This window comes from Anser anser (genome assembly GCF_964211835.1).
Source record: "Anser anser genome assembly, chromosome: Z".
NCBI classification, from domain to species: domain Eukaryota; kingdom Metazoa; phylum Chordata; class Aves; order Anseriformes; family Anatidae; genus Anser; species Anser anser.
Genome location: NC_139723.1, coordinates 86,591,577 through 86,616,635, shown reverse-complemented (window position 1 = coordinate 86,616,635; position 25,059 = coordinate 86,591,577). Strand labels below are relative to the sequence as shown.

The window sequence follows — 25,059 nt, the reverse complement described above, 5'->3', positions numbered from 1 at the left end:
AACAGCATGTAAGCAGAGTGATTTCTCGGTACCTTTCAGTCTGATTTCCATCATCTCGTATCATTAACAGAATAGTTTTGTTGGTGGAGGGGAAAAATGACTTTGTGAAATGTTGCAGCTTTAAGGTCAGAGCCCAGGGGGAAGTTTTGCAGGTATCAGAAATGTTGAAATCAGGAAGTGCTTTCATTTAAGTACGCCTGCTAACTGCCTGGGCAACCTGTTCTTAAAAGCTACAAGTTGAAGCATAAGTTAAAAGAAGTTTTAATACAGACATCTCTTTTTTTTTTGTTACTGAGTAATGGCATTAATATGTTTTGCACAGAGATCTGCAGGTTTGGGCTGGCGTGCAGGAAGTACCAGGATGACTTACGCTCAAGCACTTTGCTGCACAAAGTCTTCTGGAGAGCTCTGCAATAGAGCAAATCACTCCAAGGGCAAAGAGAAACCACTTCTTTTGTCACAATTATATTCATGCAGTTCTTCATTTATAGTACGAGAGAGAAAAGGCTGTTCTCAGAAGTAACCCAGCTATGAGCTCTTCTCTCCCATTGAATCACAGAAACAAACTAGAAAGAGCTGAACACCCGACGGTCAGGTGAAGCACTGAGCACCGCTTCTCTCACAGGAACCTTTCTGCTTAAAACAGTTAAAGAGAAAAAAAAAATTAAAAGCCTTTTTTTTTAAAAAAAAAAAAAAAGCAAGCTGTTTAAAATGTTTGTAGACATCTGTTGTTTTTATTTCTCAAATTCTGCCAGCAATATGGAGAAACTCATTTCATTTTGTGCCTTCCCTGCTGGTCCTTTTCCATTTTGGGGGAAGCGTATAATATGCTCTCCTTCTTGGAAAGAGCACGGTGCTAAACAGTGCTAATATATTTATTGTACTACAGCATTATGAAAGATTTCTAGCATTACTACTAGCTGAGGAGCTGCACAGTGAGAGAACATGTACCTCTTTCCTGGGTTGCGCTCTTGTTTTTTCCTGCTGGATGCTCATAAAAAAAGTTAATCAATATTTAAATGTAAATACATTTCAAGTTACGCAACAATCGGTTATAAAATAATGCTAGTGCCTTTGAAAAATCAGGAATTCATAAATTAAAGGAATTTGTGGAGGCTTGTTTGCTTTGGTTTTATTCCCCCCACCCAAAAAAAGGACAAAATGAGTACTTCAGTGCCCAGACCTCACTGATGGTCAAACTGACCCACAACAGCTAAACCTTTTTTTCTAAAAACCACCATGAGGACTTTACAGCAAGTCCACATCAACAGCAGCTCTTGCACACACAACTCATGGTTGTACTTAAAAACAAACTCAAGGTCCTACATAAAAACAAACCAAGAAGCAAGCAAGCAAACAAAGAAGAAGATGATGACTTGAGTCTCTACAAGGCAAGTAGTTTCTCAGTGTTGCTCCTGGTCAGAATTAGCTCCCAGAATTTAGGCGCCTCTATAAACCCCATTTAACACCGATGCCCATGAGCAAATAGCAATATTCGTGAGTGTATACGAAGCCATAGAGTGAAACAAGAAAAATACTTTGGAGATGTTTGAAGTAGGCATCTGGGACACCAAACCACGCCATCACCTGTTGGCCTGGGGAGCAATTGGTTGACCTGTTGGCCTGGGGAGTGTTGGTGCAATGCTGTTTTGAAGCCTTACACCGGTAGGACTGTGCTCAGCACAGCTCTTGGTGGCTCTAGGAGAAATCAGAACATGGCCACTGCAATGGCTCCGCACATACGTACCAACACATTAAATGTTTCAAGCAGCAGCAAAGCTCTCATGTCACAAAGCAAACAGTTTCTTTAACAAGCTATACGACAGAATTTCTCTGCAGCCACTGCAGGCTGATCCACAAAATGAATACTTTAAAAATCAGGCTCTGCATAGACCCAGTGCAGTTACCTTTCTATCATTCATCCCCTTTCGAATTCAAAGGGATTTGTGTACGAATATTTTCCCCTTAACCAAACCTGTAGATTATACCATGATAGAGCAATTTTCCTGTGATCAGCCAAGGGTATCACAGAGCTTGTTAGGCATATTTATTTTTAATAGAATTGAATTTAAACACCATTATCAGAAACTGGAAAAGGTTAAGTTTCACTCAAGCGCTTTTTACGAGTGTCACGTGCTGAATAAGTATTTGATACTCATGATGTATGGACAAGAATTACGTTTTCAGAAGGGTCTGAATTAGACACTCAACTCCCATTCCATCTGTGGCCATACCATTACCAGGATGGGCTTCCCTTTACCTGCAAGTTGGCATCCGCCTTATTATTCACAGATTTCATTAAAAAGAAAAGCCACTCGAAAACTTCAAACTGATCAAGAAGCAAAGTAAGATTTCAAACTGGAGTGGGGAAAAAAAACACTACATGGGAATTCTCAAAGATCAGGCTGCTGCTCCCTTCAGTCCATCACCACTACCAGTACCAACCAGCAACCACAGCATCAGCTGGGAAAGGTTTTTGGTAGATACATGTATCATAATACGTGCAAAGTGGATGCTTCTTCCCAACAGAAAAATTAATTCAATGGTGACTTGAATGTTCCCAACCTTAATTCAGTGTTGACTTACTCCGTAAATGATTTAATCCATCCTGAACTTCTCACCCACACGTGTATATAGAGATATCTAGGTATACAAATACACACACAAATAGAAGAGAGACCATTGAAACCCTCTTTTCTACGTCGTTCAACATTCTCATTATCCAATAAAACAACGCCAAGTCTTGATTCAACCTACAAACCTGTAAATCCTGAAGTTATACTCCAATAGGAAGCTCCACAGATTAATATAATCTTTCCAAGTGGAAAAAAAAATCATTTCATCAGCTTTATATCTGCGTCAGAGATGTTAGCGCTCGCACCTGCCCAAAATATTCTGTCTGTCTCGACAGCACTCAGTCATGCCATGAGCTTTTTGATTCATTGAGGGTGCTGGATAAGCCAGTCGTGCTGCTCAGACTGCTTGGCTGCCTGGTTTTATGTAGTTTAAGGTTAAAATCATCCATCAGAGTGTCAGGCATGCTCGTACGTAACAGGAAAACTGCAAATATTTCTTTGCAAAACGCTGCTGATTCCAATACTTGCACTGACTCAGCACTGCTCCAGGGAGGCCAGGAATTTAGTTATGCATATGCTATCTTGTAGCCCTTCTTCAAGTGTCCTATTAATAAAATACTCTTCACACATCAGTCTCAGCAAGGACAGCTCCTCTCCCCTTCCATCCCTTGAATCTGTTGCCACGCTTATGTTTTTCCTCTCTTCATTTGCACCCCTCCAGAAGGCAGAACAAATCTGAGATCAAGAGCAACGGAAATTTACAGTAAAAAAAACCTGTCAGAGCTCAGACAGCTTTACCAGGGGGAAACCTGGGGTATTCTGTGGTGTTTTGCAGTTTACTGTTTGTGCCAGCACAGACCCCCGGTAGTGCCAAGAATTCATCATTTCTGTCAGAGGGTTACGCAGCTCTGCTGGTACTGTGATATTTCATCTCCTAAATACACAAAACCTTCGAATGAAGCAGCTAATAGCCTGTATCCAGTCTCAGAACATCTCCATAACATTATTTTACTGGTTACGGGGTCTCTAGTTGCATTCATATTGGTACTGGGCGACCATACCATTCACCCCAGTAGCACAACCCAACAGTAGGTAAATGATTTCCAATAGAAACGTTTTGTCCCCAGTTCCATAAAATTCGTTTTATACACTGTCCAAATGCATTTTTTTTTCCTGGATGGAAAACCTTACTGCCTCCATGAAACCCGTGAATGCCATTGATTATATAATGCATTCGAAAAATCCTCTAAATAAAGTGGGAGTGACCACAGAAAGAGGTTATTGATCCATCTCCTCCAACACCTTCACCTTAGAAACACTGGATACATTTCCACAGGTAAATCCCTTATTTCCAGAGTTTGGACTGCCTAGCTCACAGCAACACACTGAAAACAAGTCCCTTAGCATGGCCAAATTTCAACATTTGACTTTGATATTCTCAGGTCACGCCACCCCTGATTTTCTCTTATCACACGAGAAAAAGATGTGTTTCATCCGCCTTCTGGAAAAGGGTGCCTGGACAACACCTTGGACTTTTAGGGTTGACTTGGCTCGACAGAGGAGCTGTAGGGACAGCTAACCTCTGTTGCCATGCCACAGACTCAAAATCAGACCTGCGAGAAATATAAAGGATAGTGTCAGTGTTTTAATTTACACTTTTTTTTTTTGGTATTAAAATTTATAATAAAAATGAATGGGAGAGATTGGGTTTTACGTTCATATGTCTCATTTTTGCCTGCCAAAAGCCATCATGGGGCTATCACAGATTACTGCACCAGCTCAGATGTACATACGTCTTGTTCCAGAAATAACTATGAACTCAGAGCAGGGAATAATAGTTTATTATTGTGTTTAATTTCTCCAACCAGATAGCAAGACTCGAGCAAGTTTAACCCATTCCACAGTGCAGGGTCACAAAGGAGCAGATCCCCAAAAATCAGTTTTCTAGGGTTCACCAGCTTGGGTAGAGCTGCTGCAACACCTAACCCCGTGAAGATCCATCCGCTTCTCTGCGGTTTGTAATAGTGGATCATCTGCTATAGTTCAGAAATCATTTTACGATGGGTACAAGGCTGGGTTTGACTGAATACTAGCAGTAGTCTCTAACTGGTTTTGCAAATCTTTCAGTACTCGTGCGTTTGTGCAACGTTAGCTTAAGCAGCACTCAAAGGAAGTGTGAGGAGGTTACTCATTTTTCAGGCTTTCACTGCTCTGTCAAACCACATTACGGTGATGCAGGCTTCCTTCTCAATGCTGCTCTCTACCTAAGTGATTCACACACAAGAACGTGATCCATGCCCGCTTTATTCAGTACTTCCCACGACCTTGATCTCCCGATATCCATTTTGCTGGTGGAATTTATGCAGCGGAGCTCGAAGTAAAACAAGAAAAAAAACGGATTTGACTGAGATGCAGAGTGCTTACAATCGTTCATTCTTGTCAAAAAGACCTAGGTGATTTCATAAGCCACTTCTCGCACGGCAGCAAACCTTACTTTTGATGTAGCTTTTCTTCCGCGGTGGCAAAACGAAACCAGTGCTATAAACACTCCATACTAAAAACTCCCTCGTGAAAGGCATTTGTATAGATGACTGCAGTGTGGAAGTATTTTTTAAGTTGCTTATACCTTATACATATGGATGCATAGTAAAATTTAGCAATAGTTTTTCCTCCAAACACCATGTCAGATCCATTTTTTTTTTCTTCAGAAGACGCTGCGCTCTTCCCCTACCGTATTGGCACAGCTATAACAGCAGCTTGCTCTTTGATGCAATCAAAGGACAATCCAAAAAGTAAGCAGGGAGAAAAAGTTCACAGACGTTCAGATCTCATCATACAAATTTACGACCATCTACAAAAATTTTACAGAATTCCATTCTGAAACTCCACCAGGACCTGAAATCCCAGAAATAAGTCCCACCACCAAAATGGGCTGAGTATGTCGAAATAGGATATAGAAAAGTTTTTCCTACATTTATGTCACTTTGAGAACATTTAGGCCACTGAGGTAGGGTGTTTTCTTTGCCAAAAACAGCAGACTTGCTGAATAAAACATGGAAAAAAACATCAAAAACCCTTCTGAGGACATAAAGGGTGTAAAAATAAAAAAAGAGGCACTTCTCAAAGTTAGAAAATACGCAGAAAGGAATTGTAGTTGAGTCTCGTTCATACATCTAATCTTCAAACATTTGTTTAAACTCTAAGTTCCCTAAAGCTACTGAGCACGCAGATGATTTATATATTAAAAAGGTAATCTGCACCAGACCTTTTAATATTCATTACACAGGGAGACGTGGCTAAAATATTGCCAAAAGGCCACGCTACAAAATCACGATTTAGCAAAATTTATCAGCTCTCCTTGCAAATTCATTCACACCTTGCAATTTTAAGCTTATGTCCAATAAAGAAGTTATTTTTAGCTTTTGAAAGGAACTAAGGAATTCCACTGCGCGGTACACTCCGTTTCTTGCAAACAGCCTCATTACTTTAAAGATCAAAAGCATCTTGCCACCATGTGATGTAACTAACTTTGATCTGACGTCTACCCAGATAGACTTCAGAAGAGATAATTATTGGACTTGATTTTTTTTTTTCCACGTCTCGTTTATCCCTCTTCGCACTACAAATGCTTCAATAATTAAAGGATTACATCAATATTAAAAAATGCAAGTTTGGCAACAAAACGCAGATCAGCGATTTACAGTTTGTTAACTAAACGAGCGTATTAACTCTAAGGAAACATATCTCCGTTTGCATCTAGCACAACAAAAATAAAATTATCAATTTGTTGTTCTGTTTACGAGCTACAACAATTACATGAGAAACTTGGTACGTTTGAGAGTTTCCTACTGGTAAGGATGGATTCAACAAATAAACAGATTTGTAGCCCTGCTATATTGCTCCAAAAAGACAGATATCAGGGGATTGTCATCGTCATCTGCTGAGTTTTAGCCACTTAATAACATTTGAATCCTTTGAACAGTTGCTTATTAATGCAAACATACATGAACACGACGCTTCGCTTTCAGTTGCCTGTCACAAAGGAATGATTTACTCATGAAAACAAGAAACGCACATAAATATTGTGCCCTTTTTATCTGCTCCGAATTTGTAAATTCCTCGCTAACATATGTGAAAAGGAACTTAAAGAAAAAAATCAACACAGCTCATAGCAACTGCTTCTTTTATATAATACAAACACAGAGTACAATTGAATTGTGCCGTGGCAATGCAGTTTTGGCTTCCTCTTGAGATTGCAAAGAGTCAGCAATTGTGGCGTTTTTCAACCTCGTGCAGTTCTAGGTTCATTCTTAGTACTATCTTGGCATTACGTTTCCTCCTGTTAAAGTTTTTCGTTTCTGTATTCGACCTTGCAGTCGTGTCATATTGCCATCACATACCTCTCAGAACGCTCAAGAAAATGTATGCGCCTTTAATTTCTACATGACACTTACAGAAAAAGGCATAATGTAGCTATGGCTAGATACATTAAACACCAAATGCAGGCAGGAATAAATTTTTCAACAGGTATACAAAGGACCTAGGTGCAAAATTCCGATTAATTTTTACGTGAATCACATGGCCAGAAACAATCTATGCAAGAATCAACACAACGATCGTCCAGCCACAGTTGCTCTTACCAAGAGATACTGCTATTGATACTGATACTCTATTGCTGGGGAGAAATATTAATCTAACTTCTACTTCCCAATCAACTCTCAGTCACCCACTGCACTCTGGATTTGAACTCAACATCTTTCAGTACGACAAGTACATTGCCCAAGAAGTCACCTGCCTTTTTTGTATAATTCCTTATAATGAAAACAATTTCCCAAGTTGAACTTCTGCAATAATAAATCCACGTTTTTATTTTTACCCAGTAAAACAATATATTCTGCTAACGTACCCAAAGAAACAGAACTGAACCCTCTATCATCAGCAATTATTATATTTTATTACAGCTAGATAAAAGGATATTGTTGTACAAGCACTGAATATCCTATAATCCAAATTAAGGCAGTATTCACTAATGAAAGTATTTTTATGCATAAGCTTTAAAGTCAGAATGTAAAATGAAGAGCACATTGAAATACATTATTGTTTGACTAAGAATCAACTACGTAATATTTTAGATCTGACTGAACAACACTGAGGTAACTCTGCTACTGCTCAAGGGTTTAAATGAAGAAAATAGAAAAAAGGCAGCTCTCAGATTTATATATTTCCTATTTCATTAATAATTGCCACGAAGAAGGGATGTGTGACTTGAGATCTGAGAAAGCAGGTTCGGACAGGAGGGTGCTTCCGTAACATTTAACAACAGGAACCCTCAGACCATCACTGCTGAGCGAGTACTTCCACAAGTTTACTTGAACTTTCGATATTTTGGTGGAAATACTCTAACATACACTGACTTTTCTTACCTTAATATATTGACAGTCACACACGCACCCTGAAGGACCAGCCCTGTTTCTGATCCTAATAATATTGCAGACCCAACCAGGAAAACAGGGCGCACTTGTCGAGCAGCTACAGACCTGATTTTCACCCGTTGTACTTCTCACTGCGCACAGCAGTGACATGCATTTTAATAGCAGAAATAAGGCTTCAGGAAGCAGAAACAGAGGGAAGGACCATTTACAGAACACTACAGCACTTAGCATCCAATACCATAAGATACTCAGCAACAGCAAGGCTATAGGACACAGAGGATGTATCCAAAGATTTACAGGATTTGGTTTCCATGGGTGTAAATACCTGATTGTTGCGAAGGAATTATACAGTTTACAATTACTTGGAGTTATGGAAATTAAGCCATTGTGAAAAAGGCAATGATTAGAAACATTCCTGGAGAAGCAAAGCAGGAGTAGTTCACGTACTCACCCATCACTGACAGTTCTGCCGAGCCGCTGCTGTTCTCGTTTTTGTAGGTGACGACGCACGTGTATGTCCCTGAATCATCATCGGTCACGTTTGATATGAGTAAGTTACTGCCAGCCAGTAATGAATACTTTTTGGACCTGAAACATTGATATTGTACGTTTGCAGTGCGTTAAGATGGGATCTCTATCCAGCAAAACACACGTCGTAAATTATTCCACAAGTAACTCCCAGCTGCGATTTTTGCTGTTAATAACTTTACACTTCTGTTTTAAATACCAGCCTAATAATCTGTTGTAGCAGGTGACATTTATGATCGAATTCCACCCTCAGATTTGGTGTAGAGATTAATTACATTGGCAGGTAAAAAACTGGGCCAGTGTCATTAATATTTAGGAGAAAATTTCACGGCCTCCAAGTCTACCCCACTGAACTTCAAGCATTACTCAGTGGTTTGCCTTTAATTTGCTCAAGGTAAATGTTATGATATGAAAGGCACGAAGGGGTGAGCTACCTGACGGGGAGCACCTCCTCTCCTCGCAGCCACGTGAAGGTGGGAGGGGGGTACCCAGAGACGCAGCACTCCAAAACAGCATCCTTCCCTTCCATGGCCACCACGTTGGACGGGCGCTGCAGGAAAAATAGTTGCCTGTGCAGATCCGGATCTACAAGAGCAAAAGAGGTAGTTAAGTTTAAAAAAAAAAAAAAAAGACATTCTTTTTGTTGGGGAATGGGGCATATATAAAACAGCTGATCAATAACGGCCCCAAGAGACCACACTTTTCACAGATTCTTACTGATGGAAAAAAATAGAAAATCATAGTACAGACATAAAAAGCGTATCAAATCACAATCCTAGAGCCACTTACGCGTTGAACCAAGGGAGCAATTTGCAGGCGGAACAATACCAGCTTTCAGCAAGGTGAGAATGGACTGTTTATAGCCTGGTATTAAAGCCAGGGCTCGGAAAGCCACAGGAAGAGGCACAGCCGCGGTAGGAAAAGAGAGATGTATGTGAGGTTGTAAGTGGTACTGGATTAATGACGCTGTTTTGGAGTTGGAAGAGGGAAGTTCATAAATATGGTGAGGAGAGAGGAGGAAAGCTTCAAGTGAAGGAAAACAGCACATAAAGAAATAACTTGAAAAGCCTGAACAGAAAAGGAATTAGGAGAAATATCAGTGCCCCAAGTTACCCTTTCCCTTACAGAAGGTGTCCACGTGGACATGCCACGTGTCTGAGGCCGTCTCAGATGGCCCTAAACACTTACATGTATAAAACCAAGCCAAGTTCAGGGTGCACGTCTTAGGGTGAGCCAAATCTCTCCGTCAGCACCAACCGGACAGTTTTTAAGACACCCACACTCAGGTAACGAGCTGGCCCCAAATGCCACCCGTGGCATCTGAAATACCAGCAAGCAGAGCCATACGCCAAGGAGATCTGCTGGGTTTGTTTGCTTTTACATGAGTCTGTTCCTCCTCTAAAAAACGCTTTCATTTTCTTATCGCAGATGTTGAAGCAAATGTGCTGGACCACAGCCATCAAACATTACTCCTTGTTTCTGACACAAACATAAAAATTACACAATATAAATGAATATTCCTACCAAAATTAACAGCTACCAGATCTTCCAAAATCATCTCCAAGTAATTAACTGGTTCTCCCGTAGAAGTAGAAAGAAACAGTAAGTAACCGCGTGCATTTCTGACGGATTTACTACGGCATATTTCAACTTCGCACTGGAACCAGATGGACGAGCAGTTTCCAGCCATCAGAAGTACACCTGGCGCAGAAGTTAGCGCGCACAATTCAATAGCTTCAATCTGTGAAGACATCCTACCTGATGTCCTGGTTTTGACTAGGAGAGAGTTGATTTTCCTCCTAGGAGCTGGTATGGTGCCGTGTTTTGGTTTTAGGAGGAGAATTATGCTGATAACACACCGATGGAGGTGTGGGGGGATGGAAGCAAATGTCTGCCCAGTGCTTTGTCAAACCACAGCAGCTGGTCACTGCGATGCCTTTGGTCTATGAATTGCCCAGTACCTCTTGCAATACACACAAATCTTCTCATCCCTTCTTTGTCCAACTTATTCTCATTTAGGACAGCTCCTTTTGCCTCTCACAGCCACCTGTGCCCCAGAAGTGCCTCGCCAGCTGCTTCTCTGCTCTACAAACATGCCAGTGCCCGGAGGAGGGAGGGTGCCACGCTCTGCAGTCGTACGGTGTCATCGCTTCTTGCTCCCTTCAGGATTCACAAACGCCTTGGGTTGCACGTGAACTTCTCTGACCTCTCTAATGATACAGCTGCTAGCTGAAAAGCCACATGGATACTTGGGAAGAGTATCCAAGGACGTCCTTGTAGATGCAGACATCCGCGATTTCTTCTCAAAGAACCAAAATCTTGAACAACAGGACGGTGTTAATGCTTAAAAAAAAAAAAAGTCATCGGCCAAAAGGTCTGCAGACCATGGGCTGCGAGCTTCGGCACGAGGGAGATCATACAAATGATGCTGTACATCCTCTTACACTTGGAAATGGGGTTAAAAATATCACTAAACATGTACTGGGTAAACCCTGTGAAAATATGGATTAATGGCACGACAGAGCTACTTCAGGATCGGGTTGAGTTGTCTGATAAAAGTGCTGAATGTTCCACCAGTACAACCAGTTGTTCCCAGCTCATTACAAAGAGTCTATCAAATGATATTTTTACATCAGAAAGAAAGGAAAAATGAGTGAGATTTTAAGATTAAATGGTCATTAAATCTTTTCTCTCCTAGAGCACAGGCCATGGATTTACATCCAGCCTGAGCTCAAAAATATGTTCGAATAAAGCGCATTCTTCGAGAGGGCATCCAGTCTTGATTATCAAGATACCAAAGTTCTCGTTATGCCCTTCTCCAGCTGATTAAAGAGCACTTAGTATATTCTCCCTGACAAGGTACTCATAGCCCATAATCAAGCCCACACAATCAACCAGCTACGGGCCAGCTTCGGCGAAGGACAAAGTGCTGTGCTGAAGCCCTGGCTCCGCCGGAGTCATTGACTTCATTCCAGCCACGATTTCATCTCTTATGCGCGAGCGTGTCGTTTGTGGCCTGAACCCAACGCCGCGATGCCCCCATCAACGGGGACGTGCCAGGACACCTCTTGCTCTTTTTCTCACAAAGCTGCTCTCTCTACGCTCCCGAAACCGTTAGCGAAGCACTTGATTCATTTCTCCCACCCCAATCTGCAAAAGTGCTTCGCCGTATGGTTTTGTTTTATCGTTGTTGCTGCTGTTTTTAAACCCAGAGGCTCTCTCCTGGCCTGATCCTGCTCCCCAGAACCCAATTTCCAGATTGGGACAATGCAGTGAGCTGCCCCCACTGCCGGGCCATACAGCCCCATCGCTGCCAGACCCACACCTACGCCGGCAGCAAACGCTACATCAACCTCCCAGCCTGCAGTCAGCCCATCACGTTGCCGGCATTTAATACTGTTGTTTTTAGCATATTTCTACACGTTAGCGTTTAAGAACAAACAGATCTACCTAAAACTAATTATGAAGCAGTGAGCTGTAAGAACTTATTTCCCCCAAAACCAAGCAAAACCTCTCGTTTCCTATATAACATTTTTCTTGAGCACACAATGCGGAGTAACGAGGTGCCACCATATATACACTTTTTCCATGCTCGTTAAATCGATGACATAGTTGAAATTTCAAACTACAATAGGATTTGCAAATGTGTGTATGATTTTGATTATCCCCATTACCCTGATAGCTGAGTCTAACACACTATTTGCAAAGAAGGAAATGCCTTCATCAAGCCTTGTTAGGATAAGTCATTTTATCTCGTTTTTATAGATGGTTAATGAAGTAGTTGAGATGTTTTGTGAATCAACTAAAGACCTATGCACGTTCAGCAACATGGAAAGGTCCTGAATTAGTTTTTTCTTCTTTGTGTCAAAGGCATAGCTGCTGTTACACTATCAGCATTATTCCTTCACTGATCGCTCCCAACAAAACCTCAGATTTGCACCAATACGCAGCGATGAGGGTTGAGGATGTATTTATGCTCATACCAAACTGGTCTAAAGCAAATGGATCTCCAGATGCAACCTATTCCCATCTTAGAGGAAAAATGAAATTGCAAGGAATTCACTCGGATTCAGCTCTGCAGATACAGCTCTCCGGCACACAAGGAGAAAAACCCATTATATTGCAGTATTTTAGCTATGCAGCGTATTAAAACAAATAAATACTTCCATAAAAATGCTGCGTGCCGTTGTACAGCATCTGACTATACGAAGCTATTTGGTGCTACAACGTGCATTTGTAAACATTCCGTTGACAAAAGTCTCCCATCATATCATACCCACGAAATTTTTCTGAGCGTATTTGGATAATATTGGACTCGGCCAGTACGATTTTATGTTTATTGCAGCAGTTTTTATATTGCAAATGGCAGAAGTGAGATGCCTTTAATGTGACACTGATGTGACGGAATACCTCTAAGTGTTCATAGTCCCATTTCTAAATTCGATTAAACGAGATAAAGATTTAGACCAACTAAAACCCAATTTTGCTCTCTCCTGTCGGTGAAGAAAGGCCGGCAAAATTCCCCGACCCGATCTCCCCATCACGCCTAGAGGCTGAACACTTAATCCCAGCGAGAAAGCAAGGGTTATGGGCGAACAGTGTTAGAGAAATCTGTCATTAAAGTGATACCAATCTCTCAATATACAGAATGCATTAAAATGTATAACCAGAATGCAGCCACTACTTGGAGATTTTCCTTTTTTTGCCTCCGTCTCCCAACCCCCTCTAGCATTTCCCTGCTCCATCCTTTCTGCCCTCCCCAAGCAACGCAAACCCGGCTCAGCAGGGCTGTAGGATGTGACACGACCAAGAAAACAAAAGAATTACGGACGCAAAGATTGTAACATTAGCACTGACACGCATCAGGGTGTGAAGACATTCTTCTTCCTGAAGGAACTTCAAAATACATTAACTAAAGCGCGAGGAGAAATGTGCCAAGTCACTGCTGGAACATAGGACCGTACATCAGGGGTCCTGTTTGCAGCTTTAACGATGACTTCTTGCGCGACGCTCACTTTGCTCAACCATAATGAAGACAAAAATATTTACACTCCTTTACTTGTTCCTAGGTGAAAGAATAATGTAAGATTTATTACTCTAGGAGTAGATAGGGGACTCGGGTGTTTTGTATTTACAAGACAAAAGCAGGAAGCTTTCTCTCTATCCATTAAAGTTTTAGAGAAGCAGAATGAAGAACTACTCCGCAACTGCATGAGCAGAGCTGAGCCAAAAAAAAAGAAAGGACACATTTATACTCTTACTTTCAGCTGAGCAGCAGAGCCTTGGCAGACATAGTTTTAGACCTCCATCGTCCTTGAGAAGCAAAGACACGAGCAATTAAAAAGCAGTGGTTTGATCCACGTAGTAACCGAATTCAGAGAAGAACCTAATAAGATTTTAGAAGCAGCCCTATGAATATTAGGAATACAACTCAAGAGGAGAGCCAGCCTCTCCCCCAGCAGCGTTTCACCCTTGTTCTGCTGAGTACCCAAGATCAACCTCCAAGACGTTTGCCACAGGACTGCTTGCTCCAGCCCCTAGTCTCCTATGATGTGGACCCCAGGACTAGTCGCAGTGAAATATTCTTTTCTAAATTCTTCCCCATTTATAACCTCTGCATAGTGACCCACTTTCTTTACAACTCCTCACCTGATACGTGAATATGTCTTCGGTAGGAGATTTCCTTTCTCTCCACTCTTGAACAGAATTGTTACATGGTATATTAGAGAATAAACGATAAAGAATATATCCCTGGCTCTTAGTGAAGACTCCCACTAAAAAAATCTGCTCAGTAATCATTTATATTTTAAACGTAATGACTACAAATCCCATTTATCGTATAGATACCACACTGACATTTGACTTCCTAGAGAAAAGGCATAGCAGAAATCCCCCCAGAAATCTACTATAGCAATGAAAATCAACAAAAAATGTTTTTCATTGGTTTTCATACACTGATATAGACTAACTTTAATTGCATTGACCATTATTTCGTCTCTCAAAGATGACAGGCTGATGGTCCATCATCAACTCAAAGATCTATTTGTTTTTAGTATCGCTAGCTCCCTTAGTTTTCTCCTAGACCTCGGGAAACTTCGGTATTCAAAATTTATGGTCAACAATTAATGGTCCAGAGAATCTCTCTGCTCCCCTGGGAGCTACTTTTTACCTGGATACAATGACCTGAAGATGTCTGAGGCACAAGTTTTATAAAACCCCCAAGACAGTCCTGGAATAAAACAACTTTTTGCATTTTTAAATATAAGGAATATTTTTGAATAACCAATGCCATAAGTACAAACATTTTTCCAATACTGGTTTAGAAAAAAAATAATTGAGTTTTCCTGCCTTGCAGGTAGAAGTATTGAAGCAAGTTCCAACTCTTCCACCCATTTATAATAAATTCATATATGTTTGAAAAATGTTTGTACCCTGAACATTACTAATTCAACACCTTTGGTTCCTTCAGCTCTCCAAAAATCCTGTTTTTCAACTCACAGTTACTATTACCAGATTATTTGCTCCGATGTTCAGATGTTTCGAACTTTTTTTTGTAACCACACTGTTGGGGGGTGGGAATAGGGCTTTAATCAAGACTGCCTTTTCTCTCTGTGTGTTTATTCAGTATTTTATTTGCTGAATAAACACTAAATATACCCACAATAACCATACAAATTATTCCACTTGAATTCTCTCAGGCTGCTAATTTAACTCCTGCACGGGGGAAGCTCTTTTGGTTTAAGAGAGAGCTTTACAAAAGGCAGTGGCTATTAAAGAATTGTCTACGTTTCACTGGCAAATTAGGCTAATGGCCAGAGAAGAAAGCAAAGTGTTCCATGCAATTAAATACAACAAGCTGGAAGTTCATAAAATGGCAGAACCCTTAAATCGCCTCCAACGGTATGAATCCCTACCTCTGATGATCACAGGTGTATAATAGTTATAGTCACTAATGGTTTATTAGCGTTAATCAATTTTCTGTATCAAAAAAATCTAGAGCCACTACCTAGTATAAAATAAATCTCAGCAAAGGCTGTTCCCGCACTAAAAGGGGAATTCTGTGTTTGGGATCCATCGTGGACCGCATTTTTAGAGCCAAGTTTTTGGTAAATTTACAGTGAACTACCTTCGTCTGTACACCAAGCTTGCAAGCCAACCTGTGGCCCACTAGTTGACAGCATCAGCACCCTCAATCTAGTTTAATATCATTAATTGTGTACCAAAAATCTTCCAGTAACAGCTTATTCTTTCAAATGCACATTACAAAATATTCTTCAGACCCTTGTCCAAACCTAAACTTATGCTTCAAGCATCGCAATCAAGCGCTAAAACCAATCCCACTTAGAACAATCACTGAAATCTGCGTGTTTTTAATAAATAAAACCACTATTCTGGCAGCTAGCCTGGGAGTGCTGAGCAGACCACACTTCTTGAGTAGATATTATTGTTCTTGTGACTGCACTGATCTGGAGATCGGCTTCTAAGAGGGTACACTGACTGTAAATGCCTCCATCTGCTTGCTCTTTTTTTCTTCCAACTCGGCAAGTTGTTATACGTGGGAAATTTGGTATTTGGATGCTTGGATGCTTTTGTTAATAAAAATAAGCAGAGTAATTGCAACAGTGCTAAGCGAGGCGGCATGGTCTGGTGCAGGTGTGATACGGATGTTCTCAGCATCCAAAGGGCCCTCTCCTAATAACAGGGAAATGAAACCTTCATCAGCCAAGATACCAAACGAGCAGCGCAAGCGATACCCACGCCTGGTCCACAGCTCAGGCCGAGGCATCTGATCCATTTGTTGCTTGGTTTGAAAGCAGGAGGAGAAGCAGCTATCAGCATCCAGCCTGACCGGGTGCTGAGCGCACACCAAGTTTTACCATCAATTCCTGCTTTGAACCCTTATCGCAAGCTCTCTTGAAGCAAATCCAACCCTGATTTAAATGCAGCTGATGGAAAATGTATCACATGCTTAAGCAAAACCAGTAACAGCCGTTGGAATTAAGTGTTTGACTTCTCGATGCTTGCAAGAATATAGTTGCAGGTTTCCAGTCATTACTTCTTTATATGGCTTATAAAAAATTGCAGGTTAAAGAGCCCTTTTCCCCCAAAATACGTACTTACAGACTGCAATAACAGCAATTCTATAAAGATGTCCTGGACAAAGTACAAATTTCCCATGTGTTTACCAAAAGGCAGGCTATGGAAAATAAATACCATAATTCTTTGCTGAACTATTATTAATCAACACTCACTCCCTCAGCTGCTACCTTGAGCGGGAAGCTCTTATTTAGGCGGTATTCGCACGGCAGAAATCCTCCCCAGAGCAGCCTGGGCTCTAACAGAGGCTTTGCACACTTGCGTGCCCGTAAACGAGCGTGCAAATACACATGGTGGGAGTTCAGCTTATACCACGATCCTGACCTTTCTGGGGAGGGGACCCATCTCTGGTACGATGCAGCACTCCCACAGATCGCGCATCTACAAATATCTTGGGTTTGAGAGTAGATTTTTGTTGAGTAGGGTTCCTGCTGTCATTTTTGTGTATATACAACATAATTGTACATATCTAATATTTATATAAAATATAGATACTATATACACACTAAACAGAATTAGGGTAAGGCATCCCCGCAGGAAATGGGCACCGGAGAACATAAGGATGAAGATGGTTAGATTAAAAAATAAAATCCATAAATGGAGTGTTTGGCCACATCTCCTGGAAATCTGTTTTCATCGAAAGAATAAACAGTGTTAAGCGCTAGCTGCTGAGGTTATGTGTAAATAAGGGAAAGGATTGACTTAGGCAATTATTGGCAGTTAGAGAACGTACAGCCAAACAGAGAGCCTGGGTACGAATGAGAAAAATCTTGATTTTTGCACAGCCTCACGGTATTGTAGAAGAAACTGAGGCTTCAACAGGATTGTGTGCTCGGGTTTAAGCAGACCTTCCTCAAAATTAAGCTAAAAACTATCAAAGAATGGAATTTAGCACATCCCACTCCTCTCCTTTCCCATATGGACATTTACTAAACAGGATGTCCCCAGCTACGATGCCTCCTGTATGTACGTGACCATCCAAATTTAAGCTAAGATAGTGTTACTTACACAAGACCAACTTCTCCTTCCTAATTCTGTCTCAAGACCTTGAGGGATCCGTTTCAACCCGTCCTCGTCGCTGCTCTACCCTTCTCTCCTCGGAAGCACAACGGTGAGGAAGGAGCTACAGCAACCCAACTCGATTTGCGTTAAAAACGAAGGAATTACATGATGTTGTTATTGTTATCTTGCACTGCAGCTCAGCAGACGAGCTCAGAGAGAGAGAAGGAACGTCCACGGCAGACAATAGTACGGTGGCAGATTGCTTTGATGGCTCCTGATAAGCGCAGGATTATTATTTATAAATAGAGAATGAATGGCTTTGAGGCACCAAACTGCTCAACTTTCCCTTTTCGAACGTCGTTTGTATTTCTGAAGCGTACAGACCTCCCAAAGAAACTTGCTAACTAATTCACAGAAGCAACAAATTTGGCTATAAATTAATTCCTTAGCACTGCTTTGTATGAGATCTTTTGCTTTTTTTTTTTTTTGGTACAGTAGTATTGTTCCCTCTAAATTAATTAGGTAAGTGCGTGCAGTTATTTGAATGCGTGCTTCCTCGTTTTTTTCCAGTACTTGCTGAAAGTTTTCACTTGGGACTAAGTTTTCGGAACCCGAAGGAAAAGAAAGCTTCTATAAAAAAAGGTGAAAACGTGCATTTTTAAAATGAACGTGATTCTCCAAACGGCATTACCTTGCGCCAGGATCCCCGTGGGACCAATCCTATCTGCGGGCATCCTTTCTTCTTGTTTTCTGTCCCCATCCTGTTGAGGAGCAGCTGGGTGGGATGACAGCAGCCAGCCAAGGCCATCCACCACAAGCACGCAGGAAGCATCACAAAATATCACCCTCTACTACCCTCAGGGCTTAAGAGAGACATCCGATCAGATGAAGGCAGAGCTAGACCCACGTGTCTAGGAAATACAGAAAGCTTTAAAAGGCATTGTAATTTTGGTAGCCTTATACAGAATGAGCTAAGTATTTTATGAGCCAGTCCCTGAATGCTGAAACTGATTAAAAAAAAAAAAAACAGCTGAAGTGCCTTTTTCAAGGTAAAAAAAACTTCCTGCCAAGTGCCTTGCCCTACCTGCTAGACACTTCGATGCACCTCCAAGCTACTTCTCTTTGGTAACAGAGGTCGAAGGCTTATCACTCTTCAGTTTACAAGGGCAGAGAAACAACAGGCTTGAGTCAGGTAAGGTGAATTTTAATCCTCCCCTTGCCCCCCAGGAGATCAGTAATCCCTTCATCGGAACATTTTGTTTTGCTAACCTCTATCACATCGGATGACAAATGTTTCTACCAAGAGGAGGTGCGGATATTTCCAGACCCACCACAACGTCAAATCAAATCCTTAAGCCACAGGCACTCCGACTGAAATGAAAAAAAAAAGAAAGAAAGACTGCTTTCATGTTTATCCCTCGTTTTCTCTTACATTTCGTTTGGAACACGGAAAGAAGATCATAAATTATTTGCCAGGATCGCAGCCAGTTTTGCCACACGTCCTTGCAGAGGTGCCGTGTTTTCACAGCATCTCTCGTCTCTGATCTTGCGATCGCAGATCATAACCGCCAGCTGCGGAGAAGGCACATTTTAAAAATACCGGGATGGGATGTGCTACCTAAGCCTTTTGAAAAAAAGTTTTTTTTGTTGTTGTTTTTGCACTAAGCAGGGGAAAAAAACACCGCCTTCGCTAATTACAGAAGAGGAAAGCTGCAGCTGAAGATAGATTTCTGCCAGCGAGTGAAAACAGGAGAGGCTGAATTAGCAGCAAAGTATCAGAGAGCTCTGAACCATCAAAGCGTGCACACGAGAACCAAATTCCCAAGAGGCTCAATAAGATCTGAATTTTTTTTTTTCAGGAACACCACTCATTTCTTATAAGAGCTGCTGTCTGTTCGCATTATCCTGAAATGAGGCCTTGTGCTGCTTGCCCTAAGCCAAAGTCTGACGGACTCCGCTGGCTCCCTGTTATATATTTTCCTCATTATTTGCTCCAGTGTTTTTCTGGTATAAAATTCGAACATGCTGGGAAGAGACAAACGGATGTGAATTCCCCCTCTCCCCCCCCAGGCAGCGTGAGAGGCCGTTTAGCCTCTCAGAAAGTTAACAGCCAGAGCTGTGAAAAGGAAGAAGCACCAACCCAGCCACAAATGATCAGAAATACAGACGGATGGCAAAATAACACTCTGAGACGGCTGAGAGAACTCTTCCAGGTCTGCGTGGCACAAAAAGCTCTGTGGCAGTCTTAACTTCAGCCAAGAAAGCTGGAGAAATAAGGTTCACGGGCAGGAAATTTAATTACCATTAATGACCGCAGAAGTAGTGATGCCTCGGTGCCGCCCCATACGTAGGGAACAGCACATGGCTCTAAGGTTCACGGTGATCCCAGAAGACCCCAGAAAAGCTGCCCTGGTACAGCCCTTTAGACAAATCTACAGGTCCATGATAGAGGTCAGGCTCAAACTCAGGTCCCCAAAAAGACAAGAAAAAAACCTGCAGGGAACTCTAAATAAAGCGGTCTTCCTCTGTTGCCAGTTAGTTTGCCTTACAGCTCCAAAAAGGATCAATACCTACCACCATAGCAGAAAGTGAAGATGTGGGCTTGGTCTTTTGATCCTAGGTTTACAGATTATTTTTTTTTTTGTCATATACCAAACAGAAGGAACTTTAACCTCCCAAATCCTATTGCAAAAATCACAAAACACTTCCAGAATGGAGAATTAACTCATCAAACATTGCAGTCCTTTCACAGGACTGATCCTTGCCCTCCTGATTTTTACAGCATTTTGACTTCAGTTCAGAACTCTGAGAACCCTCTTCTGCTGCCTCTCACTTAGTGAGAAATTATGCACACCAACAACATTTGCTCAGCAAAAGCATCTTAAAGAATTTCTAAAAATGCATTTTCCCTGCCCCATTTCATTAGTGGTTACACATCAGCAGGTAGATCTAGAAGGGAAGGAGATTTTGAAGGAATGCCTTTCTTCAAACCACCCTTTTGATGTCCAGCTCTTGATGAAATACTGCAGTGGTAACCATCTCATTTAACTGATGAATTCATTAGATGGAACAGCAAGGTGCTCACTTGGCTGAGTTTATAACACTGGCTGTCACAGTTAAACTGTGTCAGCTCCAAAACTGCAGTCTGTGAAGCTTGGCAGACCTTATCAGGGCTGAAGTATCCAAGTAACCTGACTTTGAGTAGGTAAATTTGGCAGCTAGTCCCAACAGATTGCTTTTCTAGTCACTGGAGAAAGAGGAGCTCTTTCAGTGAGTATTTTCGGACAATAATTTGGGTACTCTGCCCACTGTGAGATAGGAATTACTTGTCTCTCCCCATCAACCGTATAAAGAGACCAGCTTCATACAAATCTAAATGGGGTACCTGAAGTTAGGCAACGTGAATACTTCCCTACAGTGTCAACTCCTCGCCTTTGCATCCAGCTGCTTCTAAAGGTCTCCAAACTCTTCCATGTGAAGAAGAACATGGAAGCTTGTAGAAGGAACTAGAAATTGGGATAAATCAAAAAGCTGCCCCAGGAGGAGCGACTGCAGTTTGAGAACCGAAGGACGTGATCAGACAAATGAAAAAAGCAATGTGAAAGTGTGCAGCTCTTACCTGACAACACTCTGACTTCTGCATCATTCCCGGTCCTTGAACTGGCTGGGTTTTTCGCCAGGCACCTGTAGATCCCGCTGTCCCCAGGCTGAATCCTGCTGATCTGTAAAGCTCCAGAGGGCAAGACAGCCACCCGTCCGTCGGCTGGGCTCAGGAATAAATCCTCCTGGTTTCGCTGCCAGTGCACCACGGGCATGGGCTCCCCGACGACTTCGCACTTGAGCAGGATCGTGTCTCCTGCAAAAGCCGTGACGGATTCTGTCTGGGAAAGAAACCTCAGCGGTCCTGCAAACACAAGTAAAAGAAGCAGTTAGACAGCTGCTGAAAATAGAAGTCGTTTGCTGTTTCCATGCCGATTTGGATTCCGTTAACGTTCCAGACTTGAAAATAAAGAAATAAAAGAATTGTGATGTTCTGCAAACTACTTGGAGATTGCTGTAATGGCTGGGTGACTAACACCTTCCTTTGTAAATTATACTCATTAGCAGCAAAGAAAAGATGTGTTAGAGAGCAACAAATTGCATCTGTTACTAACAAACCCACTCAGGAACAACCTGAACGAAGTACAGACACTATCGTGCGACACAAACCGCTCAGAACGGCATTCAAAGGAGAGCACAGCTGAACCTAGGTGAGGTTAGAAAAATGTTGCAGTCTCATCTTTCTGTAGTTCTCCTTCTCCATGCCCTTCCCTCCAAAGAAGAGGGGAAAAAGATCTGAAAGCCTCTCGTGAAGAAATCATTTAGGTCACAGTCAAATACTTCAAAAAGGGAAGGGCCTGTGCCTGCTTTCCTAAGAAATGTTTTTGTCTTACGAGGGGAAGAGAGCAGAGCTAGGAGCTTTAATTGCCTAACTCCCAAACACCGCGGCCTTAATCCTGCAAAAACACGATGGCCATGTCCTTCACATACTACAAAAGAAAAAAAAAAAAACAACAACAGGACACAGACTGGAAGATACAAAGTGCCAGTGAGAGGCAACCCCAAGGCCGGCCCAGTGCGAGGCCTAAAGTGCAGGCGCTGCTATGGGAAGTCGGCCTACTAAATGCAGGCCCTTGGAGAAGTATGCACAAATGTACATTCAAACGTACATTTGGAAGAGTGGAGAACTTAAAACAAGACACTAAAAGCAACTGAAAAGTATACAGGAAACAAGCATCTTTCAGATTACGTCAGCGAAGGCTTTCACGAGGCATTTATCTGAAGGCGCTGTTAAACTAAGGAAGCAAGGAAGGAAGGCCCTGAGTTTCCAGACGCTAACTTGGCACTCAGGCATTCAGCAAAGGCATTATCCGAGGGAATAAAAGTACAAGAAAAGAGCAGGAGCCTCATTTCGTGGTTCAAACACCTGTCTTGGGGTCCCCCACCTGGTCTCAGCGCTCCCACCCCACAGAGCGCCCACAAGGCTGCCACATCTCAACATGGGTGCAGCGCTCCCAAGAGCTGAGGCAAGGGAATTCCCCAGGAAGACAAACTGGCTCAGGAAAGGCTTCCTGAGGTATTTCTACACGTAACCAGGGGCATATATGACTTTTTTGCTGCGTGGGTGGCGGTGCTCCCAAACTGCCGTGTGTGTTCAGGGATAACTGTGGTGAGTTCTGGGCCCTGAGCGAAGGAAGGAGCTGGAGCTGCTCTTGGTAGTCCCACTGCTCACAGCCCCGTCCATGCAAGCTCTGCCACCCTCGTGCACGTCCCCGTGCCGGCAAAGATGCTGCTTCCCACCTGGCCACAGGCACCGATACCCACGTAACAGCCTTACACCCCCAGCAGGGCTGGTGCAAGCTAGAAAAATGCGAACGTTCAATACTTTCAGCTTTTTACCTGAAAAAGTTTGAAGATACGGTGTGAAGAGCGAGGGAAAACTGTTGAAAACTACAGATTTTCCAGCAGGAAAGACAGCCAAATTTAACAGTGTGCTGTAAAAACTATGACTAAAACAATTGCCATAGTAGAGGAACCCCCACACACACACCCCACCCCAGAAATCCATGCCAGAATCCCAACAGCTTTGTTTTTAGGCAAGGAAAACAACAGCGTTACTTCTAGCACAGACAGACCGACTCCTCACATGGATTCACAGTGTAATGTTTTATTTCTCTCTATTTTTATTTCTCCCTAGCACTGTTCCCAGCAGCCCCGAACCTGCCGTGCCCCTGCACACAGCCCTGTCGCTGCACCATCTCCCGTTCTGCGGTGTCACGACGTCAAGTTTTAAAAATTCATAACATCCGTGCTTAACAAATCAGGATATCACCAAAACCTTCCTGCTGTGTCTCAAAGAAAAGCACCAGCCACCTTTTTTCCGTGGTTACGTTCAGGACTCATTCATCTCTTTGCAGGACCACGACACCCAAGACCTTAAAACCATCACCGGGTCTTGGCAGGTCTCCTGGCTTATGCTGATTCATTCTCAAGACAGTTTTTGAAGCTGCACAGATGTTTGGGTTGTTGGGAGCTGGCTCGGGGGAACAGACCAGCAAATCCCTTCTGAGAAAGTCACTTTCCGAGACAGGCTCCGAAATTAAACATTGCAGATTCACGGGGATGCTTCGCTCTTGTAGCCAAAGGGTCGCAGATGCACCTCGCTGCATTACACCCAAACCTACTTAAGAAACCTAATTGAAAGCAGCACCCAGCTCTGATTTACCATGCAATCTGGCTGGCAGCTTATCAGGATCCCCATCTTTCCTTACAGAAGACCCAATTATTAAGCAATTAAAGTTCATTTAATAAAAAGGCTTATCATTTGGGGGACAGACCTCAGGCTCTGGTGCATGTTTAGCTATTAAATATTCAGCAATTTAATAGCACTCAGCACAATCCCCCAGAGAAGAACTGCTTTAAATGCTTTGTTTGTTTCAAATTAAAGTCTGCAAGGTTACTTAACATCAAGACAAGACCTTTTTTCACTTTCAATTCGCACAATAGCTGAAGGGCAGGAAACCAAGGTAATGAAAAAGAGCGATTTCCTTCTGCTTGCTTCAGAAAACGGGAGAGAGAAAGCATGGGTGAGCGAATCTAGAAATGTAAATATTTTAGAAACTGCTAATTCGTTCTTCCACAGGCTGATTTAAAAAAAAAAAATGGTGCTACGCTTTTGTTACTCAATGTCCTCTTGTATTTGCTAGCTCCAATTTACAATTCTAAAAAGTTTTGCAGGGTGATGTTCAGCAGAAGAAATAAAACAGGGCGTAGACGCTTCACTAAAAAACCTAAGTATAAATGTGGTCTGGTTTGTTTGCAGAAGCATAAGCTAAATAAATGGCTCCCCTTTGTATAGAAGCAGTATAACCCAAACTGACAAAGAGCTGGGTGCACAGATTCCCAGTTTGGAAGATGCGATTTGGAAGAATCCCCCTTGCATTAATCTGTTTGGATAACCCAGGGGAATTACCTAACCCAGGTGACTGGGTTAGTTGTATGTATGAATACCTAGATGGGATTAATTAAGAGCTCACGGCCACTGCAAACAAGGCAGGAGAATTATTAATATTTTTAAATACAAGCCACAGTCAGCATGCTGACTATGCAGAGCATATTTAGCAACCGTCAAACTCGGCCCTTGAACACAAAAAACTGCAGATCAGACTGCAACACATACTCAGGTAGGTCACACCTCACCCAGACATGCCATGCAATGGGCAACATGCAGCTCTACAGCATTAGGCAAAGCTGGATAAACCCAGGATATACAGCTGAGCTCAAGTCTGGACCTAAAACATACCTCTGTAGAAGCAATATGGAGACAGAGATTTATTTTAAACACAATCAGCCTCATGTTTTTCCCGAGGCACGCTATAAAGGTG

The 25,059-nt window shown here is 42.2% G+C and overlaps 1 protein-coding gene across 13 annotated transcripts in view; it reads right to left on the bottom strand.

The window, feature by feature from the left end:
• LOC310890199 (netrin receptor DCC-like) overlaps positions 1-25,059 on the bottom strand; it is a 418,983-nt gene that overhangs the window by 220,669 nt on the left and 173,255 nt on the right. For all 13 annotated transcript variants that reach the window (XM_083818911.1, XM_083818905.1, XM_083818910.1 and 10 more), the window contains 3 exons: positions 21,255-21,539; positions 8,971-9,121; positions 8,460-8,596 (listed from right to left, as the gene is read on the bottom strand). In XM_083818911.1, the coding sequence (XP_083675037.1) occupies positions 8,460-8,596; positions 8,971-9,121; positions 21,255-21,539 (573 nt within the window). The remainder of the gene's footprint in view (positions 1-8,459; positions 8,597-8,970; positions 9,122-21,254; positions 21,540-25,059) is intronic.